Source organism: Lathamus discolor, chromosome 3, assembly GCF_037157495.1.
Source record: "Lathamus discolor isolate bLatDis1 chromosome 3, bLatDis1.hap1, whole genome shotgun sequence".
Taxonomy (NCBI): Eukaryota; Metazoa; Chordata; class Aves; order Psittaciformes; family Psittacidae; genus Lathamus; species Lathamus discolor.
In genome coordinates this window covers 41,217,601-41,242,739 of record NC_088886.1, presented here as the reverse complement: position 1 = coordinate 41,242,739, position 25,139 = coordinate 41,217,601, and the positions used below count along the sequence as shown (strand labels likewise).

General features: G+C 38.4%; 1 protein-coding gene across 3 annotated transcripts in view; it reads left to right on the top strand.

The window, feature by feature from the left end:
- Positions 1–25,139, top strand: part of ACAP2 (ArfGAP with coiled-coil, ankyrin repeat and PH domains 2) — a 68,397-nt gene that overhangs the window by 2,388 nt on the left and 40,870 nt on the right. For all 3 annotated transcript variants that reach the window (XM_065674858.1, XM_065674857.1, XM_065674856.1), the window contains exons 2-6: positions 15,963–16,020; positions 18,709–18,828; positions 20,034–20,087; positions 23,714–23,772; positions 24,267–24,450. In XM_065674858.1, the coding sequence (XP_065530930.1) occupies positions 15,963–16,020; positions 18,709–18,828; positions 20,034–20,087; positions 23,714–23,772; positions 24,267–24,450 (475 nt within the window). The remainder of the gene's footprint in view (positions 1–15,962; positions 16,021–18,708; positions 18,829–20,033; positions 20,088–23,713; positions 23,773–24,266; positions 24,451–25,139) is intronic.

The following is a 25,139-nucleotide window of genomic DNA, read 5'->3' as shown; positions in this document are numbered from 1 at the left end:
CAGTGTTTTTGTTAAGGGATGGTAGAGAGACTAATGTAGAATAAGGTCATTATGTCTTGGCATTCTTGAAGGTAGAAGTGTGGACATAAAACACCTTCCCGTGCTGTGTTCCTCATAACAAAGCAGAGCTGCAGCTTCCTCCTGATCTTGCTGAGCAGGTGGGTGTAGTCTTCATCCTCCCCATCAGCATACCTGTTGGAGCAGTTAAATAAACCTGTTGGGAGGCATAGAGTGTATAGAAATGTCATGGTTTAGTTTCTTATGGTTGTGGAGACAACTGGGAGGACATGGGTGAGTCGGAGTTCATGAGTCACCAAATCCCTGTTTTCACAGGGAACGATTTAAATCTTTTAAAACATACCACTACATACACCTTCAGACACATGGCCTACTTTCTTATCTGCTTCCTGTGAAGTTCATGTTGATGTCTTTTGGCTTTGAGATATAATTGGGAATATCATAGTTACCTGAATCAAAGAAATAAAGGTTTGTTTGCTTGCTTGAAGTGCATATAGAGGGAGCATGGGTTGTCGCTGTTGAGTTGCTGATATGTGATTAGATAATGCTATAAAGATTCATGTCAGAAGTATGGTGGGCTGTTTAATAGTAAGGCATGCTCCCCTCCCCCAGTAGAAAAAGATATCTCTGAATTATAAAACCTGAAGCAATGATGGCCTATTGCATCACTAGGTTTATACCAGGTCAGTTTGGGATTGGAAACTTGATATTTAGAAATTGCTTTTGAAAAGGGTGTGAATTCAGGCACACTGTTGCAAGTTTGCAATCATGTTTTTTTTAAATTCACTTTGAAATATAATCTCACTGAAATCACATGCTTTTCCCTCATGACTCCCCTCTTAAAGTATGGACAGACCTAAGATCTAGCAAGGAAGTGCGTTTGCAGTTCTAATACAGTGTGTGCATAACTTCCCATCAAATGAAGAAGTTGCCTGGGGAGCGGCCTTGGAGCAGTCTTTGAGTACTAAGAACTGAGCTGTGCTGGCAAGTTCTATGTATATAACTAGGAATTCCTGGAGTGGGATTTTTTGGGGTTTTTTTTTGTTATACAAATAGTATTGTGAAATTATACTTTCTCCTTATCTTGAAACCATGAGAATTTAAGTTGCAGTGCTTAATGGCGCAGGATTTTGTATTGGTGTTTCATTTTCGTTTTTTCTTCTTGTACCAAAAGAACATTTTCTCCTAATGAGGTACGCACTGTAGCAGCCACATGAATCACTCTGAACCTAAATTTTTGGAAAGTAGAAGCAAGTTTAAGTGCTGTGGAAATACATCAGCTTGCGGGCAACAGTGAGCGATCTTGATAAACAACAAACAATAGAAAAGCGAAATTCTGTTGCTTGAGATGTGTGCAATTGTAAGAACTCTACAGAAGAGCCTTCAGTCTGTTCCGGTCTTTAAATAAGCATCAGTAAAAAGCTGTGCATTTTTGAGACCATTTCTTTGTCCTTATCTGTTACTGTTGCTGAAGTTTAAGTTATTTTCATTTGATTTTGTGTTCACTTGCTGAAACCCCAGCTGCAGAGCAGATGATGGAGGAGCGAGGTAGGTGAAAGAATATAAAATGAAATTGGTGCAAATTGCCATTCTTAGTAAAAGTATATCTTGGAGCGCTTATGTGTAGAACTGGTGGTTCTAGTGTATTCCTTCAAGGGGACTTGTCTGAGGAGTCTTCCATTTATATTGAACTGAAGTACTGATTTCTGTAGGCAGGCCTCCACTGACTGGCTTGTTACTGAAGTTCCCTGGTATGTGTGTTGGTTTTCTGTGGCTTTGATTTTGGCCTACCTACATGGGGCCAGCTGAGATGTACCTCAGGGTTATGTAGGGGATGCAGGCTGAATAGCTCACTCATGCCACTTTATAGCTTTCTAGACTTAGGATTTTTCTTTTCTCTCTTCTTCAGTACTGTGTAACCAAAGTTTAGTCATTAAGCATCCCAGGTAACAGGAAGTGTTTTTCACTTTAAAACATGAATAATATAAGAAAGCGATTGCCTATTTGGAATAGGGCTTGTCCAGGAGTCAGAGAACTTATCATATGTGCGTAACGCATATATTTTGGTCTGCTTGTTTCTTTCTGAAGAAAATGTAGGAATTTGAATATCAGTAAACTTGCCCCTTCTGCAATGACTTCCAGTGGGTCCAGTGCTGCAGTGCAGGCTTCTGAGCCTGCTTCATTGCAGTACTACAAGTAGCAAATAAACCCCTCTTATTCAGCGTGGGTTATAGCACACATAATCTGTGTGTGGTGATGGTGCTGCTGAAATCACTGAGGCTGCTCACATGGGTAAACTCAGCAGCATTTAAGGTGTTAAGAGGTGTGTGACCAAGAGCTGTGTCTGCATGCAAAATCTGTTTTCCTGAGGCTTACCTAGCTGTTTTAGGAGGACTTTCCAAAGAAATGTTTGGTCTGGGCTTTCTGCCCTTGGTGTTTGGGACTGAAAAGCGAGTTTGTAACTTACTTGGCAAAGCAGGGTGGAAAGTATTGCTGAAGAAGAGGAAAAGAAAGGTTAAGTTCAAAGGGAAAGCTGCCAAGCATTTGCTTATAAGTTTGCATTTACCACTTTTCATACTTAATGCGGTTATGTTTATAATTCGTAGTAGGTGATTGCAGAGCAGCACTTTTCATAGCTGAAGTGTAGTGACGTGGAGGACTATCTTGGCAGGATGCTGGTGAGTTACACATGTACCATGTCAGTCCACACTGCTAGGAGTCTCATGGAGTTAGTTAAACAGAGTGGAGATTAAAGTGAATGTGCTGTTCTACTCAGACTCTAGTCACTGATTTGTTTTTTTTTATTTTAAATCTGTGACTACCTCTTTCACAAGTTCCTTAAGAAAATAATTGATCTAGGAAAGGGGGGTGTATTGGAAGATAGAACCCAACGTTAGAATGTTTTCTTTTACACCACCAATCGTACTAAAGAAGTTTCATCATAATCTATCATGCTGAAACCTTTTAAAGACTTTTCATATTAACATGAAGTTGTTACAGTCCTCTCAAATGGGAGTTGGATAAATGTGTCCTGAAATCAGGTCGTCTTGAGCACCTAATTTCTTTATTTTTTAAAAATTATAACAAAATTGTTTGTTATAAATTACAAAGGTTGGGGTTTTTAATGGCGAATCTGATTCTACTTCTTTGTTGTTTGATTATGAGTTACCTGAGGCAGCAGCAAACTAAAAAATCTTAACTATATCTCAGATTGCTAATAGGAACTTAAAATGTTCATTTCCTTGGGTTTGGTCTTCTTAAGTTTTTCCCTAGGCATGTTTAAAAAAAACCCACAGTGAGAAGGGTACTTACAGGGGAAGCACTAACAAAATCTGCCAGCTTTCATAATGTTGCTGTAGCACAGGATCAGTTGCTGAAAAACTGATATTAATTAAGCGTGTGCAACTGCTCTTTAATGAGTACTTGCAGTATTAGAAGGACAGCTTATTTATATGTGTACAATGTAACTGTAATTATACAAGCTCATATAGTCATTCAGGTTTTAAATATAGATTTTTAAGAGGTTTGGTTCTTTAGCCTGGAGTGTCTCATTTTTGTCAGCTAAGCTCATCCCATGTAATTACATTATGAACTAAAGTTATGGAGACGACAGTCTTATGTTTGGGGGGGGGAATATCAATATTAAAATCTCTGGAAAGCAGGGTTACTGAATAGAGTATTGATTAAGGAAGAGGCAACTACAAAATAGTCTATCTTGGTCTAGATGGGGCTGGGGTAGCTTTGTTTTTTTCCTGTACGCATCTGTGAAATAGTTGGCCACTGAACAGCAAATGTGCTGATTTGACTCTGTTAGCAGTATCCTGTGATCTTCTTTCAGACTTAGCTTCTTGACAACCTTGTACTCAGAACTGTTTTATGTGGAGTCAGCACTTTTTCCTGTTCTTACTTCATGCAGTGAACAATATGACGTAAGTTATTGGTAATTTTTTACTATAGAAAATTACTCTGAAAAGTCTCCAAAGCGAAATCTGTCCTGATCTGGGAGAAAACCAAACCTGCTTTGGGACAAAAAAAAAAAAAAAGAAAATATCCAATTTTCATTAACTACAGAAATGTTCCCACTGAAATTACAGCTTAGAGAGCCAAGAACCCTTTGCCTGGGTCTTCGTGCAGGCCTTTCTGACTAAATCAATTAGTTTAGTATTTCAAGGAGATGCAAATGCAGAAGTGTCATAAGGGAGTGCAAAAAAACCCCACCAAAACCCCCACGTGGTTACTTAATATTATGTCTTACAGCGCCTTAGGTTTACATGGGTAGGAAATAGAAGAATAAATTCTGACTGATTTAGTTACTTGGTTTTTTTTCTGTCTCTCACTTGTAATGCAGAATTCAGTTTAAAAACACGTATAGATGCTTAAACTGTAAGTGCATCTGTGAACTTTTTGAGCAGATACTGTGCTGTTTGTTTGAGGTTTAGATAACCTTGTGAGTTTAGGTGATGAATGATGTGGTTTGCTTTTTGATAGTGGCAGACTTGTAACAAAAACAACAGCTAAAATAGCGGTATGCAGTGGAAGACCTTATGAGGAAATACAGATGCACTGTAACATAATTTCTAGTGTATGCAGGAGTTTTTGCTACTTCTGTGTGACAAGGTAAGTCCTGGTTTTGTTGCCACTCTTTCATATGACTAAAAGATTAGATCAAGAACATGAGAAATAGTAGACATTGTCATTACGATCATAAACTAAACAATTTTAAGCAGTCCAGTAAAATGGATTAGAACATCACTTTTTCCATCCTGCTGATCCCTTCAAGAGGAGTTATTGCATGTGTGGCAGAATAGTTACTTTATGGATAACATTTACTTTCTGAATATTAAAAGTAGCCAGGTCTCAGACCTAGGGTAAGTCATAGAATAGTTAGGGTTGGAAAGGACCTCAAGATAATCTAGTTCCAACCCCCCTGCCATGGGCAGGGACACCTCCCACTAAACCATGTCACCCAAGCCTTTGTCCAGCCTGGCCCTGAACACCGCAAAGGGATGGAGCATTCACAGCCTCCCTGGGCAACCCATTCCAGTGCCTTACCACCCTGAAAGTAAAGAATTTCCTCCTTATATCCAATCTAAACTTCCCCTGTTTAAGTTTTAACCTGTTACCCCTTGTCCTGTCATTGCAGTCCCTAATGAAGAGTCCCTCCACAGCATCCTTATAGGTCTCCTTCAGATACTGGAGGGCTGCTATGAGGTCTCCATGCAGCCTTCTCTTCTCCAAGCTGAACAGCCCCAACTTTCTCAGCCTGTCGTCATATGAGAGGTGCTCCAGTCCCCTCCCTGATCATCCTCGTGGCCCTCCTCTGAACTTGTTCCAAGAGTTCCATGTCCTTTTTATGTTGAGGACACCAGAACTGCACACAATACTCCAGGTGAGGTCTCACGAGAGCAGAGTAGAGGGACAGGATCACCTCCTTTGACCTGTTGGTCATGCTCCTTTTGATGCAGCCCAGGATACGGTTGGGTTTCTGGGCTGCAAGTGCACACTGAAGCCGCCTCATGTTCATTTTCTCATCAACCAACACCCCCAAGTCCTTCCCCACAGGGCTGCTCTGAATCTCTTCTTTGCCCAGCCTGTAGCTGTGCCTGGGATTGCTCCGACCCAGGTGTAGGAACTAGCACTTGTCATAGTTAAACTTGATAAAGTTGGCATCAGCCCACCTTACAAGTGTGTCAAGGTCCCTCTGGATGACATTCCTTCCCTCCAGCGCATCAACCGAACCACACAGCTTGGTGTCATCGGCAAACTGTTGTTTCGATGCACTGTAAATAACTAATTTATGGGATGAAGTCCTGTATACATTTTGAAACTGACAAGGTGCAAGAACAGACTTTAAAAAAGGTCCTTGGCAGACTGGCTTGTGTGACAACAATCTTTCTGTGAATCAGGCTTTCTGTTTGATACTTGTAAGTTTTATGTTTGAAATTCTAAGACTACAGTATGCAGATATGATGCTCTTCAATAATTTTTAGAGTTCATATGTCAGTAGTAATGGGGATATAAATAGTTGTATTGTGGCTTTGCACAAACAGCAGTTAGTGCACATGCACAAACTACCTTTACTCTTTTCATGAATTTTTGATTTAACTTCCATAACAGCCATTCAGGGAAGACCTCCTTTGGCAATTTTGCATGAATAAACATAAAGCAGAGCTAGTGATTAGTTTGCACATTGTGATTTTTAAGTTTCTAAACTTCCAAAATGTATTTTTTAATTTTATTTTATTTTAAGCTTGATAAAGAGGAAATTGCCATATGTAGTGAAATATATTCTGTCAAAATTGGGGAGGGAGTGGGGAGAAAAAAAAAGTTCTGTAAAAGAGTTTCAGATTTCCATCTTTCTGGGTGCCAGATGTTAATTTAAGTAGGAAAACTTAGGTATCGAACACACTCAGTGTTTCTCTGCATTTAAAATACCCTAGTCATCAATTGTTAGTGATCTTGTAATTATTTTTAAAAAGATGCATAACTTAAGTATTGCTGTGTATCATGTAGCAGATTTTTGTGTACTGATGTTGAAAATGACATTTTGTGGATTGATGTTTGAATTGAACTCACCCCTTTAGTACAAAGGGAAGGCCTGTTGTATTCAGAATCTGACTTTTGGCTGTGAATGTTATCCCTTCTGCCTGGCGAAACAGAGGTGTAGAATTTAAGCTGTGGGATAGGCATCTGTGTATGCACCTAATAGCTAAACAAAAAAATCAAATCCAGAATTTGTCTATTGCAACAAAGCTGCAACTTCCCCTCTGACTGTCAAATAGAGCATTCTGATTTTGTGAAAGTGTATTACCAAAATACTCAGCTTCTGAAATGGACAATAAAGGTGAATACTTGCTGAGGACTGTCTTCATAGCAAATCTGAAACTCTCCTCTGGTTTTGGTAGAGAAGACCCACCTGATGTAATTGTAGAGAGCTATTGAACTTCAGTTCTTCTGAAACGTGGTGATCAGTATTAAAGTTTGCTGTCTTATGGTAGTTTGGACACAACAGTACTTTTCTAACTGTAGTAGGTATAAATTATGACATGGTTTAGTGTGAGGTGTCCCTGCCCATGGCAGGGGGGGTTGGAACTAGGTGATCTTGAGGTCCTTTCCAACCCTAACTCTTCTATGATTCTATGAAATGACAAAAGGAAAGGGACAGATATTGCCTTATTTTTCTGAAATCAAAGTAAACGCAGGGCTCATTTTAAGATTATATGATACCTGTAAAGTATGTTCTTAGATAATTATAGGGTATTCTGATCTTCAGTTTCCTCTACTTTATGGGAGTTTTTCTCTACAGGAGGTTAAGTCTTGCTCTATCAGTTCAGAACATACTGATACTGAGAACTGTGTACTGGGGTAATCATTCTCTGAGTTTCCAGGTACTGCTACCCTGTTTTTTTGTATTGCTTGCATTTGAGATAAGTAAGAGGTGTCTTTCCCAATCAGGGATTAATTTCGTCATTCTTCCACAGATTTTGTTACTTGTAGCTTTTAAAAGAAAGGTTGCCTCCTTAGCATCTGATTAGTTAACTCCAGTTGTTGAGGCTGATAGGTTGTAGCATTTAGATGGAGGGATGTCCTACCTTGTATCTTTTGCAATTGGGCTGCTTGATGGTTATATTTGTGGTTCCACTTCCTGACCTTACTACATATTTGAGTTTTTGAATGTTGAAATCCTTCATTCCTGCTGCTGCTTCTGTGTTCAAGCTCCTGGGTGGTTGCTGAGCTTTAAGATTAAAGGAGCCCTGTAATGTTTGCAAGTTTTCAGCAACAAGAAGTTTCTGCACTGCGCTTTAGTTTCTTCAGCTTGTTTCTGCTGCTCTTTTTTTGTTGCAATATCTTGATACTGCAGTCCTACTTCCTTATCTGATAGTAAGGCCTTCTAAAAAGCTTTTGACTCATTCTTGAGATGTTGGAATTACTAGTCGAAGTTGTTTAGGACGGGCATTGTGATGTGTTGCATTCTTATCTGAATTTACATTTAGCAATTTAATCAACCTCTTGTCTCTGAAGCTTTCATGGTCAGCATTGTGTCCTCATCTTGTTAGTGACTGTCCCACCATGAGCAAAACATTGAAGTTGAAAGATGAAGAAAATCCTGCTTATCAGAATCTTTGTGGAAGGCTTGCTGGTTTCTTAGATAGGTTTATTGTCAGGCTCTCTTGAGGTAAAGAAGTTTAGCGGAAGAATATTAGGCGAAACTATTGGGGAAAAAATACTGTTGGGCATTTTTGGCAGTTTACTGCAAAAGAGTAATGAGAAAAAAAAGCCTGACAATTCAGGGCCAGCAGGTAGCACAGATGTCCTTGCAGGCTGTGTATGATCATTAAATTCTGCTGCAAGTTTAGTGGTAATCACTTTGACTTTCAGCCATGTATATTAAATGCAATAGAACTTCTTCCTTTTTGATGACTGATTTGCTTATAATGTTCATTATCTTTTGAGCCATGTGTAGTCTTGCAGTAAAGAATGAATCAAGTGAAGCATGCACCTTAAAGGGATTTGTCCTGTTTCTTGGCTTGTTATAGCAGAGACTGTGATTTAGGATTAATTAAATTTTGTAGGTGAAGAAGCCCTTAAGAACTGGTATCTACAAGCAGACTTTTGCTTTCATGATTAGGTGAATTCAGTAAATACTTTTGTCTTATTTAATTTGATTATTTTATAAAAGAAGTCTGATTTGGGAGGAGTGAAGAATGGCTCTTCTAATACTGAGGTCTTGATTCTTATTTCTCTTCTCTGGGGAAATTTGAAATGTGGATAGTGCTTGCTATAGGCCCAAGAAGACTTGTCTTAATCACCAATACGATAATCTTTGGTTCAGGAAATGCATTTCTGTACTTCAGTCCACCAAGCTCATAGAAAGTGCCTGGGATTTCATAGTAGGGATGAAGCAAATGTCACTTTTCAGATTGAAAGTCCTACTGTTCATGTTATGAGGTTTTTCCAAGCTATTGATAAAATGTTTTGTGGCAATGACTGAAGAATTAATAACGTAAGGAGTACTAGCATGAATGAGGAAGTTTATCTCGGCACGTCAGGGAGCATTCATCATCTTCCCCTCAGTGTGGAGGGGCTCTGTGCCAGCAGGGAAAAATCTTTGTGGTGCCAAACCAGGCCTTCAATGAGTTCTGTGACAGGCTGCAATAGTGTACGTTCTTCAGACCATATGACACATCTCATAAGTTATAAAACTCTCCTTGTATTTATCTGTGCTGTTATCCAAGATTACTAGGTCTTATTTTTCAGTGTGTGACTTTTTTGTCCTTCAATATGTCATGTTTCTTTTTTGATCTGTGGTTGTCTGATGCTATTATACATGTACCAAATGTAATCCTTGTCAGTGTGTTGGTTAAGATGCCTCTAGATATCTTGTTATATCTAACTTTAGATGAAGAAAATCAAAAAAAGCACACAGTGACTGGAGGGAGCAGTTGATATGCTGGAGGGTGGGTCTGTCATTCATAAGGACCTCAGCACGGTAGAAGAAAGTAAAATTAGAAAGCTCCTGAAGTTTAACCAAGACAAATGTGAGGACTTCCTCTGAAAAGGAAAGACCCCATGCAGCTGTGCTGGCAGATAGGGACCTTTGCATCCTGGTGAACAGCAAATGGACCATCTGTCAGCAGCATGCCTGTGCAGCCGTGAAAACTGGCAGTATATTGGGCTGCATTAGCAAGAGCATAGCTGGCAAGTTGAGGGAAAAGATGATTACACTGTATTTAGCTGTCACAAGGCTAAGTCTGGAGTGTTATGACCAATTTGGGGCCCTACTGGTGAAACAAAGATATTACCAAAATGAAGGAAAGCACTCACAACTTATTTTGGGTGGAATAATGTCATCAAATTATACCACTAAAAAGTGCTTTTGTCATAGCAGCATTATGTTACAATCTCTTATAGGTGAAGTGTGTGTTGTTCCTTGGATGTTTTAATAGAGGCCACATGAGGTAGAGAGGCTTGAAACATGTCTCAAATAAAGCTGTTTACTTGTTTGGTATGGTATTGCTATTTTGTCTTTTCCATGACATTCACAATGGATTTCTATTTAGAGGACTTTGCTGTCAGTGTTGTCTTTCTCTCTACAGTGGCATTCATCATGGTATGTGTTTTGCCCTGGCCTGATTTTACCCACAGCAGTTAGTCTGTTTCTAAACAAACTGTAACTAGTTGCTTAGCATCTGAAGTGTGATACCAAGGTACAACTGCTATGTGAGTGTGGAGAAAGAGTGAGCAAGTGAGCAGAACAGTAAGTGAGCCAGTATAATATCTTGTGTGGCATACCTGCATCATACTTACACTTGTAGTCCTCCTCTGATTAATGTCTACTAGCCTTTTAGCTGTCCGTTCCCTGGTAGGCTCTGGCATAGACGAGACATTGCTGGATATCATTAGGTGCATATTCATATCTTGCACTTCAGTTTTTTATGTTATATCCAGTTTTTCACATTCAGTGGTACTTTCTTATTTTATTTTATTATTTTCCCCCCCCTCCCCCCCCTTCCCAAGCTGTCTTTAAGGTGCTCTGAAGTTAGCTTGCTTTGAAGTCTCTTATATCACTAAGAAACTTGGTGACTGATTTACTCCTATTTCCCTCTGTTACTGAGAATGCTGAATACAGTCACTGCCAGGAGAGGTTCGTAAGCAACTCCATTGCTGGCTTCATTTCAGTCTAACAATCGGGTTCAAGAGGATTAAAAGTCACTATCTTTCTGTCCTTTTTGTCTGAATTTGGGCAGCACAGGTTGAAACCTAAGTCTGATATCACATAAAGCTACAGCATGAGTGCTTGGTAATTTTGATAGTTTGATTTTACTTTTTTCAATTTTTTTTTTCTCCCCAATCTTAATCTGTGATACCACTGTGGGACACACAGATAGCTTGCAGCTAATCTCTACTAGTGTCTGTATGGGGTTTGTGTTTAACGTGAGAGTTAGAATGATCAATTGCTTTTACTTCAGCCAGTTATATACCAGCTTTATCCAGCTTTGACCATTGCAATTAGGAAGTTGTACGTATCTTTGTAACTGCTTTTCAGTTTTCCTACTGTCCCCAAAGTTTAAAATTAAATGCAATTGAAGAGAACAAAGGGGAGTTAATCACAGTACCATTTGCTTCTTGGTTCGTGTTTAGTGTTCTCTGTCTCTCCAAGGCTGGATTGTTCTCCACTGGCATAGTAATGCTTCTTTATGTACTCTTCTGATACACAGCTGGTTTTGTGAAAAGATATGGCAGTAAATGAAAGAAAAAGTTCATGTAGTCATACTTTAATATGACTACTCAGATACTTTGATTTAGCTATTGATAGTGTATGGCTAGTCTTGAATGTGAGCTTCATGCTGTTGAACTGCACTAGATGATAACTGAAAGGATGCGTCACCTGGAGTGAAATCTAAGTTGTGCATCAAGGGGCTATTCTGCATAGAATACATGCAACTAGGGGAGCCTTGTCTTTCCCAGTTGAAGTCAAGACTTTAATGTTATTAGAAGTGTTATGGTGAGAATCTGTTACACCTATGTTATGAGTCCAATGCATGAATGTATTCAGAAGTCCTAGTCTGAATAGCAGTTGATTTTGTGTACTTGTTCCTATTCTTCTGAAAGTATACTCAAGAGGTGGATCCAAGATTTAGGCTTGAGAAGATCCTCAATTAAAATAAAAAATAAAAATATTAAAGCAATAACAACAATAAAAAAACCCCAAACAGAACTATGGGAAAATACTTCATTAATGGACTTCTGTTAGTTTGAATATGTTTTTTTTTTTTTTTTAGAGAGAGATATGTTAATTCGAGAATTAACAATAACTAATTGATAGTTATCCATATCACTTTTGACTTCTCCAATTGGTTGCTTGTCAGCATCTAATTTATAATGACTACTGATTCCAGCCTTGTCACTTTCAGGAACACATTCTAAACATGATGAATGAGTGAAAGACTAAAGCCAGGAAGCGGCTTCAATGGCAGTTAGGTAACAGTTGAAGAACAGCTGACTTTAAAAGCATTCACCGTCACCACCTTTTATGCAGATGCTGGTCAGTGACCACAGTATGCTTGGCATTATGGTCAGCAGCGTGTAGCAGTTTAGTCCAAACTAGGTTATTTCCTTAGCACGTGTCCACAACTTGTGGCCTAAGAGGGACTGATTCTCTTTCTACATGAGAGTTTAGCTGTCACTTTTCTCTTTGGTTCCTGCGATTCTTAAAGCCCCCTTACACCTTAAGCTGGAGGAAGGACTTTCATTGGTCAGTTGAGGGGAGTGATGTGATGGACACTACAGTTCAGCTTTCCTTCGTCGTTACACTGGACTAGCTAACTGGTGACTTTATCCTCCTTTTAAAAGACTGTGAATTTGAGTTTTGAGTTTTCTTCCATCATGTTCTCTATTCCTACTGCGCTGCAGCTGTGGTTCTGCAGGAAGCTGTATCTAGCAAACTTAACTGTGTTTTAGGAGGGGGCATGCAGGAGAGGAGGAGCAGCAGAGGGGAGAAACACATTCCTGAGAGTCCGCATTACGGAGCGTGAAGAGTACGGGAGAGGGGTCATTTATAAAAGTTGTCCTCCACCCTTAAGCAGCTGTTCTGATTCTGTGCATTGCCATGCAGTGTTTGAAAATCTTGGGAAGCCACAGATGTTTGATTCATGTACTGAGGCAGATTTGATTCTATTCCCAGTGCCAGAGCCTTCTGGCTAAGATTACTCTGATGCAAACCCTGCTCCCAGCTCCCACTTCACTAAGGAGCAACATTTTTGGTACATGTCAGGTCTGGACTTGGTCCTCAGCTGTTTTATGACCACTTCCTGTGTTTATAGCTGGACGTTGGGTCTTGGCTGTGGAAGTGAGATTTACTTGGAATTATGACAATTTTCTGTGAGCTTTAAGTAATTTCTGACACAGATGTTTTGGAGAAAGAAATGCACTTTTGTATTCTGTGGCTTCAAAAAGTATGAAGGAAAACAAGGATAATGTTAAACATAGCACAGCTCAGATCAGCTGTTCCTAATGTGTTCCCTAACCCAGTATGAAAACAATCGTTGTGACTAGTTGGTGTTAATAAATTATTAGCTATAGGTATTTAACTGTATTCCGATAGTCTGAGGGCAATCTCTCTGTTGTTCGTATGCTTGTAATCCAGTGTTGGTCTAACACTGTGAATATGTTTGCATGAGAATAACTTTTCTTCTAGTTTCTAATGGAAATAGTGAGAATATAGAGTTCTATGCAAAGGAACAAGGAGCTCAAACAGGATTTGGCTGGAACCTAACAGCCGTTTGATCTATATCCAGCTGTAAGGGCCAGCCAGATGTGTCTTCCCTCCATGTGACAGCGGTGGGAAATAACTTGGAGAACCAGCCTGGTGCTTCAGGGGCCTGTGGTGGTTCAGACATGATTTGCAATGAATCTGGTGGTGGAGGGGCTGTGTGTTTCCTTTCTTGCATGGTATCTCTTTCTGTTTTGCTTTAGCCTTCTTTATTGGCCTGCCCCTCATCTTTTCAGTCTTTTGATGTTCTGTTGTTACTTCTCTTTCAGTTGAGCTTATTCTCTCTTAAAATTTTCCTCTTGTAACAGAGCTTTAATTACTGAGCAGATGTGTCATTCTGCCTGCTCTAACTTCCTCTCTCTCATCTTTATCATGAATCTGACTTTTTAGCTCATTAATTCCTGTGGAGCTGGAGCTCTTTGCTAGTTAAAGACACTAAAAAAAACAATTCTTATCAGGTCTTGCTTCAGTTCTGTAAACAAATTACTTAATCATGCTTTCATAGTAACACTAAAGAAACAAACAAAACCTTGTTGCAATGTGATTAAAAACAAATAAATAAAAACTGCAGTCTGAATATTGAGATACTTTTCCTTTGTGTGTGTTGGATTGGGGTTTTTTTATTCTCCATAATGCTCTCTGGAAAAATAAGATTTAACTTTAGAGACTTAGAATCATAGAATAGTTAGGGTTAGAAAGGACCTTAAGATCATCTAGTTCCACCCCCCTGCCATGGGCAGGGACAATAAACCATGCACCCAAGGCTCTGTCTTACCTGGCCTTGAACACCGCAAAGGGATGGAGCATTCATAACTTCCCTGGGCAACCCATTCCAGTGCCTCACCACCCTTACAGTAAAGAACTTCCCCCTTATAGCCAATCTAAACTTCCCCTGTTTAAGTTTTAATCCATTACCCCTTGTCCTGTCATTGCAGTCCCTAATGAAGAGTCCCTCCCCAGCATCCTTATAGGTCCCCTTCAGATACTGGAGGGCTGCTATGAGGTCCCCACACAGCCTTCTCTTCTCCAAGCTGAACAGCCCCAACTTCCTCAGCCTATCTTCATACGGGAGGTGCTCCAGTCCCTGGTCATCCTTGTGGCCCTCCTCTGGACTTGTTCCAGCAGTTCCATGTCCTTTTTATGTTGAGGACACCAGAACTGTACACTATACTCCAATTTAATTAAATGGAAGTTAATTGAATATGGAAGAAAACAAAGTAAATAAAAGAGAAATTGATGTTGCCTGAATTCCTTCATACTTCATGGTCTGAAGCTAGAGAAGAGGCAGAAGCCGAAATGCAACTGCACAGGAATGTGCTTAGATACAAAACCTAAGATGTAACTGTGGGAATGCCTTTAGATACAAAAGCTGGAATGCAACTATGTGTAATGAAATCTGCAAAAGCTGGGAATGTCATGCCTGTCGTTTGAGAACTGCGGGCAATTGGCAGTGTTTTTTAGAACTATTCTTGTAAAAACTGCTTTTCCTGAGCCTGGGGCCTGATCCAGTCTTTTTTTTTTTTTTTTTTTTTTTGTTCTTGGCTTGAACTCATGTGAACTAGAACGGAATTAGCAAGAGACAGTCAGTAAAGCTGTGGTCTGTGTACTCTCTCCTCAGCAGTAAAGCTGGCTTAAGAAATTCCTGGTCTAAATCGTGCTTCCCTGCTTGTCTCACTTTTTCCAGGAAGAGTTTTTTGTAGGGGTGAAATGCATCTGATCCAATTTTCCAGAAAGCATTGCGGAAAACTTCCTATTAGTTTTTTTACAAGGCAGACTACTACTGGTGAACAGTGTGGCTCCGCAAGCAGTTATATTGGAATGACTGAAAGAATGAGGTACCTTCTGATGGGAGCAAGGGCATTTGTTGCCAGAAATTAGTACATTCAAGCTCTCGAGGCAATGGCCTGATGGAACAGCAGTGTTCATAAATTCCCTGAACTAAGTGTCACCCTTTCTTAGTCTTTCCCTGTTTTTTTCAGGTAGCCAAAAGCAAGGAAGGAGGTGGCAAAGGAAACATCAGCTCTCGAGCAAAGTTATGTTTTTGAAATGCTTTGGGAAAGCAACTTTTACAGTGGCAAGTAAAATGTGGCCTGAAAGTTGCAACCAATCTAGACTAGAGGCAAATGATATAATCAAGTGTGGCATCTGAAGTTACTGATAAGTCAGTTGACTCATGGCAAATGCTATGGTTTTTCATAATCTAATGACAAGGTCATTTTTCAAACAGCTGTAGGTTTTTAGGTTTGCAGTTTTGAGCCAGGAGAGTCACCAAAGGAATTACTTAAGAAAATTCACTCAGACTTTCAGTTTCTTTCCTTTTTTTATTACCTTCAAACATAGAGACTGTCAGCTATGCAAGAACTAAGTAAAACTATTTCAGTGTGACAAACATTAGGATTAATAAAATTTCATCTGAAAGCTTTATTACTAAGCTATTTGTTTTATCAATGATGTAGTTTTCCTTCTTTTTACCATTAAATTTTCTGCATTTCTTGTGGCTCTCTAAAATCTGTGCTTATATTTGAAATTTAAGTGAAGCTATGATGGCAGTATATGGGTTAAATTAATGTATTAAATTAATTAAATTAATGTTCCTTCTCTCCAGTTCCAGACTAATTTTGTGTAAAGTTTTAAAGGAAAATTTTAATGGAAAAGTTTTTCATCCATGCAGGGCAGCTTTAGAAGAAGTAGAAGGAGATGTGACAGAACTGGAACTGAAACTTGACAAGGTAAGCTTAATTCAACAATGTCAGTTCTGAAAAATATACAAATATGTGTTTAGGTTTTGTTTTAAAGTTCACAGCTGGGAAGTGGCAGCGGCCAACCAAACATTCAGATCTTGAAGAGGAAATAGATCTGGGTCCAGTGCACAGCTGGGCTTCAGAGGGCCAAGCTTTCGTAAGAGCAGCAAGATCCAGTGTGAATTCCCTTTCTCCACCAGCTGAGGATTGTGATTGTGCAATACCCTCCTGAATTCGTGGCCCCTTTGCAGTCATGTGGTTCAGTCCCACTGTGGGAGCTGTATGCAGACTAATTCAATTTTCATGTGAGTTAAAAGCCAAGGGTTGGCCATCCCTGCAGTGAGAGCTTATATTGTATGACGACAGCAGCATACTGCAAGCACATCTGAATACACTGTGTTTTAGAGATTTAATGTCAATGCTTTCTGTCTTTGGTAGTTTGCAGCACAGTCACAGCATATATATATATATATATATATATATATATATATATGTACACACACTTTTGTCTGGAGGACCAACCTCCTGTAAAATTCATCAAGCTTTGTGTCATGCTTTGTGCATGTATATATAAGATTTTTTTTGTAGTATCTTTTCAATGCATTACAATCCATTTACTGGTTCCTGAACCAGTAGTGTTTGGAGGATTTAGTTCTTTCTTTGCTAGTATCTTGAAGGTGGCATTTTTTTGTTTTACATCTGTAAAAAGTCTCCTTTCCTTAGCATTTTATGCTAAATGTTTAAAATTATTTTTGCCTGTGTGTTAATGTGGGAGGCAGATGTCATTTGTTTACCTTCTTAGCTACTTTTTGAATACAAGCTTTTGTTCTTGCAGCTGTGAGTTGGCTGCAGAAAGATAGAGGCAAAGTCAGTGTCCAATGTAGCGTTAAGTCTGAAGATTTTTTGTTACTGCTTCTAATAATATTTCTAGCTTTTGTACTTAATAATATAACAATGTGCTCTTTAGAATTAAATTTAAGTTCTTTGATTTGGTGTGAATTTTGGTGAAACTGATGGGTTTAAGACACATTTTTACTGTAAGTGTGATGAATCTGTTTTGGTAGATTAAACCATGGAAGTATTTAAAGGATCTGAAAAGTCTATCTTGTAAGTTTGTGTTTTCCACCAGTCTAAAAGGGTCATTTTGGGGGAAAAGAATTCCCAGTTCCTTAAGGGGTGTTACTCAGTGCCTTGCCCCCAGCGTCTTGCAGCAGGCCTGTACCAAATATACCATTTTAGCATGTAAAAGCTGTAATTGTAGCTCTTTGCCCTGAGAGACTATCCTAGTACTCTTCAAAACAAAAATCACCCAAACACATTTGCTCCCTTGACAAGAAAGCAAATGCACGAGGTAAGTATTTAAGTAGTATGATTGTAATGTGATGTATAAGTGATCTAGTTTAATGCTTAAGTTGAAAGCCAGGCTTCTTGTGTGAGCTGAAGTAACTATGGCCTGAGGGTAATGATTTGTCTAGACTTGGTTGGTAACTTTTTCTGCGCAGTTATTCATATTAAAGTTTGTTTTATTATCCCACAGTTGTGACTTTGGGCTATATTATTTGCTTTTTTCTTTCTTCTTTTTTTCTTCATTTTGGAAGAAAGGACACTGGATTCAGGATTGTGAACTGTAAGCAAAAGTGAAGGAAAAAGGATCACATTGTCGCTGATTTTTCTGTCCATTGTTCAATCAACTTGGCCATTTGTCAGAATGTGGGAGATGCTCAGATTTCCTCTTACATTGACTCAGATTCTCTTAGGAAAAATTACTGGGTAAATAAGGCATGATGGTCATTTAGGTGGTTTCTTTTTCCCGACGTAGGATCAAGTACTTTGGTGTTATTCATGAAAGCTTGTCTACATCCTTGAAAAGTCCTTCAGAGAGAGAGGTTCAATCTTCTGATCTTATTCTCAGTTTGGTTTAGGGTTGGGGAGCTTGATAATAATATGCCCTCTCTCAAGAAAGCATCTAAGTGTTTGCACTAATCATTCTTTCATTAACAGCCCATGCAGAAGTGGTTTAAAAAATGGGAAAACATCCATTACACAATACTAATGGCTGAAGTCTGATGTGCCAAGGCACTGACCGAAGCAATGAGTGATAACAATGGAAACCCATCACAAAAAGTCTAGTCTGTTGTATGAGTGAAAACACGATTATTTCACTTTCTGAGATGTAACCATATCTCTTCAGTTGTGCTTTGTGCTCAGTGTTTCGCTTTCTTGTGCCTGTGTTCCGAATGAAACAAGTGGTATGGGCTTGTTTTGTTTGGGTTTTTGGTTTGTTGGGGTTTTTTTTTTGGCTCAGAAGCCACGAACTGCTTGTAATTTGCTTGGGTTCTAACCAGTTATGTTTTAGTTGCTGTGCTCTTCGCCCTCATGTAGTACCCTTTTGAGATATGTGCAATGTTAACAATAAAACAAAACATAATGAAAAAAATTATAAAAAGTAGTAAACTCCTCAGTGGCATAGCAGTTGACCTAGAACAGTGTTTTTATAGCTATCGCTGTACAGTATAAAGCTTTTCATAAATGTGGGGCTCTGTAATTCTAGAATTTAGCTTTTGAAATCTTTGTTTCTTAGAGTTAACTAAGCTCAATGTATCTCATGTTTATATGGGGGTGTATAAAACAAAACTAACAAACTTCCACTTTCTTTTTTTTTTCCCCTCTTTTTAGCTCGTGAAGCTTTGTATTGCAATGATCGATACCGGGAAAGCGTTCTGTACAGCCAACAAGCAGTTCATGAATGGAATTCGAGACCTTGCACAATATTCCTGTAAAGATGCATTGGTTGAGGTAAGTTCTTTAAGAGGTGAAAATGGAAGGAGGAAAGTGTAACTTAAAAGGTATGAAATATAGCAGTTAGCAAGAGAAGTCTTTGAAGTTTATACTGCTACTTGCCTTTTTATTCCTTTTTCATTGCGATGTCTTTTGATTGTGGTGCACTGCAAGTGTCTTATTTATTGAAATTAAAGTTTAATATCAGCTTTAACCTGTGATGGCAGGGCTTCTCTAAATTCCAGACAACGTGGTTTAGGTTAGGAATAGTCATCTTGGGAGGAGTGGAGAAAGGTTGAAGCTATGAACTTCTGCCCTGATTTTGCTGAAGTTTTAGTTCTCTGCACTGAACTTTCCTGAGTTGATCTCTTGGGTCCTGGCAGTGGCACTTTCTAATAAATTGAAATTCAAATTTTTAAATGTACAGAGCCCACTTTGATGGTGTAACCTCAGGCTGATGTTGTTAGGCTAATTTGGAACACCTAATATTATGTCTATTACTTTAAATGAAGTATGAATTTGTAGGATATGCAGGTACAATTATGTGCAAGTTTCAGTGTAGATAGTATATATTGAATGCATGTTCTGCAATAGAACATTAATTACATGTATGCATCTTCACATGTTAGTTGGAATAGATACGGTGCAAACTTCAGTATAGTCTGTGTGTAACTGAAACTGCTTTTGTCTGGAAATTTACATGCTAGAAACGCAGCTTAAGCATTTTTCTTAACATATTAGGGATCATTGTTTTCTAATGGTGTTTAAGACATTGATTCTACGGATTGATGTTGCTAAGCATGTCAGCTGTGGGGCAGTAGTTCCTACAGTAAATATGTGTTGTACTGATGATTACAACATGTTAACCAGGTTTTTGGAGTATTAAACATTAATGAATAATAAGTACTGTAATATTGAATATTTTAAATTAATATGTTAAATTATGTGAATTTCCTGCAGTTTAGTCAACTTAATTTGAATTTTTCCTGTTGTGCTCCTGCTTAGCCCTTTATATTAGGTAGGTTAAAGCTTATAGCTTTAACGGATTTACTTGCTATTACCCCCATGTTCTCCTTCTAGCATGATGGTTTTACTTTACAATCATGCTAAGGAAAATAATTTCCCAGGTTCTTTTCATTAAAGCTGTAAACCTCTGAAATGTTGCTTTTGTGCTGTGTGTTTGGTAGGGTTTAACTTTAACCACTTTGGTTTTCTCTTTACAGACCAGCTTGACAAAGTTCTCTGATACCTTACAGGAAATGATCAATTATCACAATGTAAGTATTTCTAGTTGAAATATGACACTGACTTCCAGTTATATTTGATAACAGAATAATGCCAAAATGGATGTTGATAGTTTTTACAAAGTCATGGTTTAAGTGATATTGAGTACCTCTCATTTTATACTTGTAAATATCTTATTCATATTTTGATTACTAAGTATTTATAAATATCCCCTTTTCTGCAGGTTTTTTTTTTCCTTGGAGTCTGTAAGCTTTGCTAAAACCCAGTGCTGTAAAGCAGGGTAAATACTGGGTTGGTTTATCAGTTTTAATCAAACTGATGGGCAGCAGTGGCAAACTATGAGCATATTTTTTGCTGGACTGAAATAATTATTATCTTTTGCATGATTTCTACTTTTACCTCATCCTTTATGATGCACAAAATGAAGCAGCTCTGATCTATGAGTAGTTTTCTCTTTGGAAATGTGACAGATTTAGACAAGTGTAGAGAAAGGAGAAAATGCTGAGGTTTAGAGCTAATATTGGTTTCCAGCATGTCAGACATCATCAGAAAGCTCCGTTTTGCCTGGATGGAAAACTGAATTTTTAGGTGTGGTTTTTTTTTTTTTTTTTGTATTCCCTGCTCTGAAGACTTCAGTCTTGTATCCTGAGAGCCAAAAGGATGTTTGTCATTCTATTTTATTCCTTTTCTTTTTCCCCCTGCTGCTTTTCTTCCATTTTCCTGCAAATTGCTGGAAACCAACTGAAATGTCTTAAAAGTGCTGAGAATATGCAGGACACTTAACTTTGTTGTTTGTTTGTTTAATATATTTCTAGGAGTTTAAAATGTAATGACATTCAGAGAATGCAGTTCAAGCAGTTCTTGATGATGGTTATCCTCTTAACCGTATCTTTGCTATATGGTATGCTCTTTGACACATCTGACCAAGGTTCTGCATTCTTGCTGCTGCTGTTGTCCTGTGTGATTGTGGCTTGCAGTATTTAGGTATAATCTGGCACAGCACAGCTGTCCCTCTAGGGTAGTTTGAAGGTAGAAAGCAAAGAATAAACCATACTAAAAGATTTCTTTGCAGATCTAAGTAGGATCATTTGTGGGGCTTTTTGTTTGGGAGGTTTTGGGGTTTTTTCTTCCCTGTACTTCCTTGCTCTGTGTATAGCAAGTAGAACAGTGTCCTTTATGAAAAAGCACAATTATGAGAAGTGAGGCATGCTACAGCATTCTGATGTAGAGCTTTGCGAGACACATTGCAGTCCTGTGATGCTTTTCTGAGTCTGTTTAGTTAAGCAGGACTTTACTAGTTCAGAGTGTCAGCTCTGTTGTTGATCAGGTTGGCAGGAAAGCCATCATGAGAAAAAATTAGAGGAAGAAAGAGGAGATGTGGGCTTCCTCCAGAGAAAGGTGGGAAGAGGGAAGAGATAGTCCCACTGAGGTTTGGATGGCTGTCAGCTTTCTCATAGAAAGCTTTGCTAGAAATAAAAGAGGGTAGATTTAGGTTAGGTACTAGGAAAAAAATCTTCACTGTGAGGGTGGTGAGGCACTGGCACAGGTTGCTCAGAGGTTGTGGCTGCCCCATCCTGGAAGTGTCCAAGGCCAGGTTGGACAGGGCTTGGAGCAACCTGGTGGAAACTGTCCTGCTTGTGGCAGAGGGCTTGGAACTATATGATCTTTAAGGTCCCTTCTAACCCAAACCATTCTATGATTCTGTGAAATAAGGGTAGAAACCAGACTAATGCAGCATCTTCACTGATTCAGCAGTGGGGGAGTATCTTTGACAACTTATGTCAAATAGCAACTTTCTTAGACTTGGTTTGGAGTACGTGAAAGGTGATGTGTTGGAAAGGCTGTAAATTTAGTCAGATCGTCTGGGTACTTTTTTCAGTTCTCTTGGGGAAAACTGTGTATGTATTTTTCTGCCTAGCACTTTTTTCTTCGTCATTACTGTAAGCAGAATTGCAAGGCTTGTATTTCTGGGAGTCCACTAATCGTATCCCATCTGGTTGTACACTTTCGGTATTGATCTTGATTGGTGTACTCCTCAGGCACTGGCAAGCTTAAATGTCAGCAGTGGGAGTAGTCCCGGCATGACTTCCAGCTTGTCAAGAAGTTCTTTATCTATTCTAGTTGTCTGTTTTTCTGTTTTCCCAAAGTGGGAATACAAACAGGATCTTCCATGTTTTTCTATTAGATATGGGATGACTGAGGTTGGAATGGACCTCAGAGCATGTCTGGCTCAACTGTCTGCTGTATCAGGGTCACCTCTGAGGCTGGAGCAGATTGCTTAGGGTTTTACCCCATTTGGTCTTGAAAACCTCCAAAAATGGAGACTGGATGGAGGCTATAGTACCACTATTAATGACTGACTTAAACTCAGTCATGTTTTCCTTCATTTAGTGTTTCTAGAAAAGAGAAACAAGCTGGTAAGGGCTTTGCTGTCAGTGCTTAGCATTGCATGGCTTGTCATTCCCAAGTTTTTTATTAAAAAAAAAAAAAAAAAGATGGAATGTTTAAAGAAAGCATTGACCTGAAGATTCAAGTGCCTGACTAGCTCTTTGAATAAAATTATTGACCACTTAAATATCTTTACCTTTTGGAAGAGCTTCTGTAGAGTTGGGCCAACTGCTACTTACATATATTCTTTCACCTCTTCATAGTTTTTGTGATCATGCCCTGTATATTTCAACAGTGCAGAACAGGAGGTGTAGAGGAGTTGGAAATTAAGGCATTATTTGTAGTCTGCAAAATGAGAAGTGCAAAGTATTTGTCCCATGGTCCTTGACCTTTTCCATTTTGTCCTGTAACTCAGAGGACTGATATGAAGCTGAAGGAATGTGCATTTTCATTCATCTATTAGAATTTCTGGGATTATAAGAGAAAACACAAGTTGTCTAACGTTCAGGTGTGCTTTGGCCTTGGAAACGTAACAAATTTCTCATGCTTTATGATTTGAATTAGTAAATTATATTCTGTGCTACCTCCCACCCCCAAGCCTCGCCAAATCATAAGAAATTTGAGAAGTGTGGTTTAGAACACTTAATCTTAGCAAAAGAAGCAGCCATTCTTCTTAGTTCAACAGTGGGTGGTTTGGGGTTTTTTTACAAACATATTATGTAAAGGATCTAGTACTAATTACTCATGTATGTTACATTTTCAGGATTAATTTCAGTCTGGACTTTTTTTGCCAGGACTTAAAGGCATATTCTTTCTGTGGTTTCATTTGTCTTTTAGTAGTTACTTACATTGTGGAAGCCTGTAAGAATAAAATAAGTGGTTACTTAACATTCAAAGTTGTTGCTTCAAGGCTGTTAGTACAGCAATATTCTTGACTGTTTAATAATCGTAATAAACACGTTCTATGAGAATGGGCATGTCCTGCATTGTCAGGATTAAAGAATAAGATGTCAGAAGCTATTTTTTCTCCTTATAACCACAGTCTTTTAAAAGAGACCAGCAAAACTTGTTGGGTTTGTATTATTTTCCCTATTTTATTTGTTATTTATTTATTTAAAACTACATTGAAGGGCTTTAACTTTTAACATAAGACACACATTGGTTTAATTCTAATTCTTATCTAATACTGCATAGTAACTTTGTATATCTAAAGTTGAAAGTGATGAATACCCCAAAGTTATTGACCTACATGGTAATGCTTTTCTTTCAGATCCTGTTTGACCAAACCCAAAGATCAATTAAAGCACAGCTTCAGACTTTTGTTAAAGAGTAAGTTAATTTGCACTTACAGTGGGAAAATTATAGGTAAAATAGAATTTTAGAACATCTGATTTGAGTGAGTTGGTGAAACATCTTTCCTGAGAATGGCTAGCCATAAATTGAAAAGTACGTATTAAGGCTTGTCAAAAACCATCCCAAATCAGTGAGGGTTTAGTTCCAGCTGCAGAGATGTTGAAATAGTATGAATTACTGATCTTAATTACATGTTGTTGTAGTCTAAGCTTAGCAGAAAAGTGCTTACCCGAGCTTTTCCACAGTATTCATGAGATGCATTTATTTAAATTTTAATTTTGTCCTTTCCTCAGACAGCAAAGCTTCCATCATACTTTGTATGATTTCCATTTGATCCAAGCCTTTGTTGAAGGGTATGAAAACAAAAGAAATAGTTATAACAGTCATGAGCATGGTTTGTCTAGTTCGTCTTTAAACACTTTTTCCATGCTTTGGAATTAATTTGTTATATGTCTTTCCTTTCTCTTTAGAGATATTAGGAAATTTAAAGATGCTAAGAAACAGTTTGAAAAAGTTAGTGAAGAAAAAGAGAATGCTCTAGTGAAAAATGCACAAGTTCAAAGGAATAAGCAACATGAAGTAGAGGAAGCAACCAATATTTTGACTGCAACACGGAAATGTTTTCGACACATAGCTCTGGATTATGTTCTTCAGGTAAGTAAAGTTATATTCTTCAAAACTATCTGTTGCATATAGTTAAGAGATCTGTCCTTTAGAAGTTCTTGCTGTAAGCTTCTTAGAAGCTGTGGGGATTTAAGTGAAAAAGGACTAACTTTGCCTGCAAGTAATTTCTTTTTGAATGAAATCTAAGCAAAATTAATGTAAATGATGCATTCTTATTGTTTAATGCTTCTTTATTCATTGCTGTTGCTGTAATGACAGTTTAATTTTCAACTTGAACATTATTTTTGAGAAAGCAGTTTTTGCTTGATACTTGCCTAATGTATTTCACGATTGGCTGTGCTGTAGTTCCTTATATCTTTGACTTAAAAAGTATAACCTAGCCTAGGAAATACGAATTACCTGAATAATTCTGATTTAGAGTGTTGGCTACTACTACATTTTCAGCTGCTTGCATTGGGTTTCATTTAACAAATCCTACTTGTCTAGCAGCCTTGGAGTCTGACACTGTGCCATAGGTGAAATCAAGAATGTGCGCTAAAAAGCAAAGGAGTAGCTACATCTAGAGTGTTGAAGGTGTTCTTTGTCCTACTACTTTGAATCTTGTGAAATACTAACATATTTTCTGTTGATAGTTATCATTCATCTCTTTCATAGTTACCCACAACTACAGCCAAACAGGGTTATTGCGACTCAGATGGTGTGAGGAGCTGGGGGCTCCT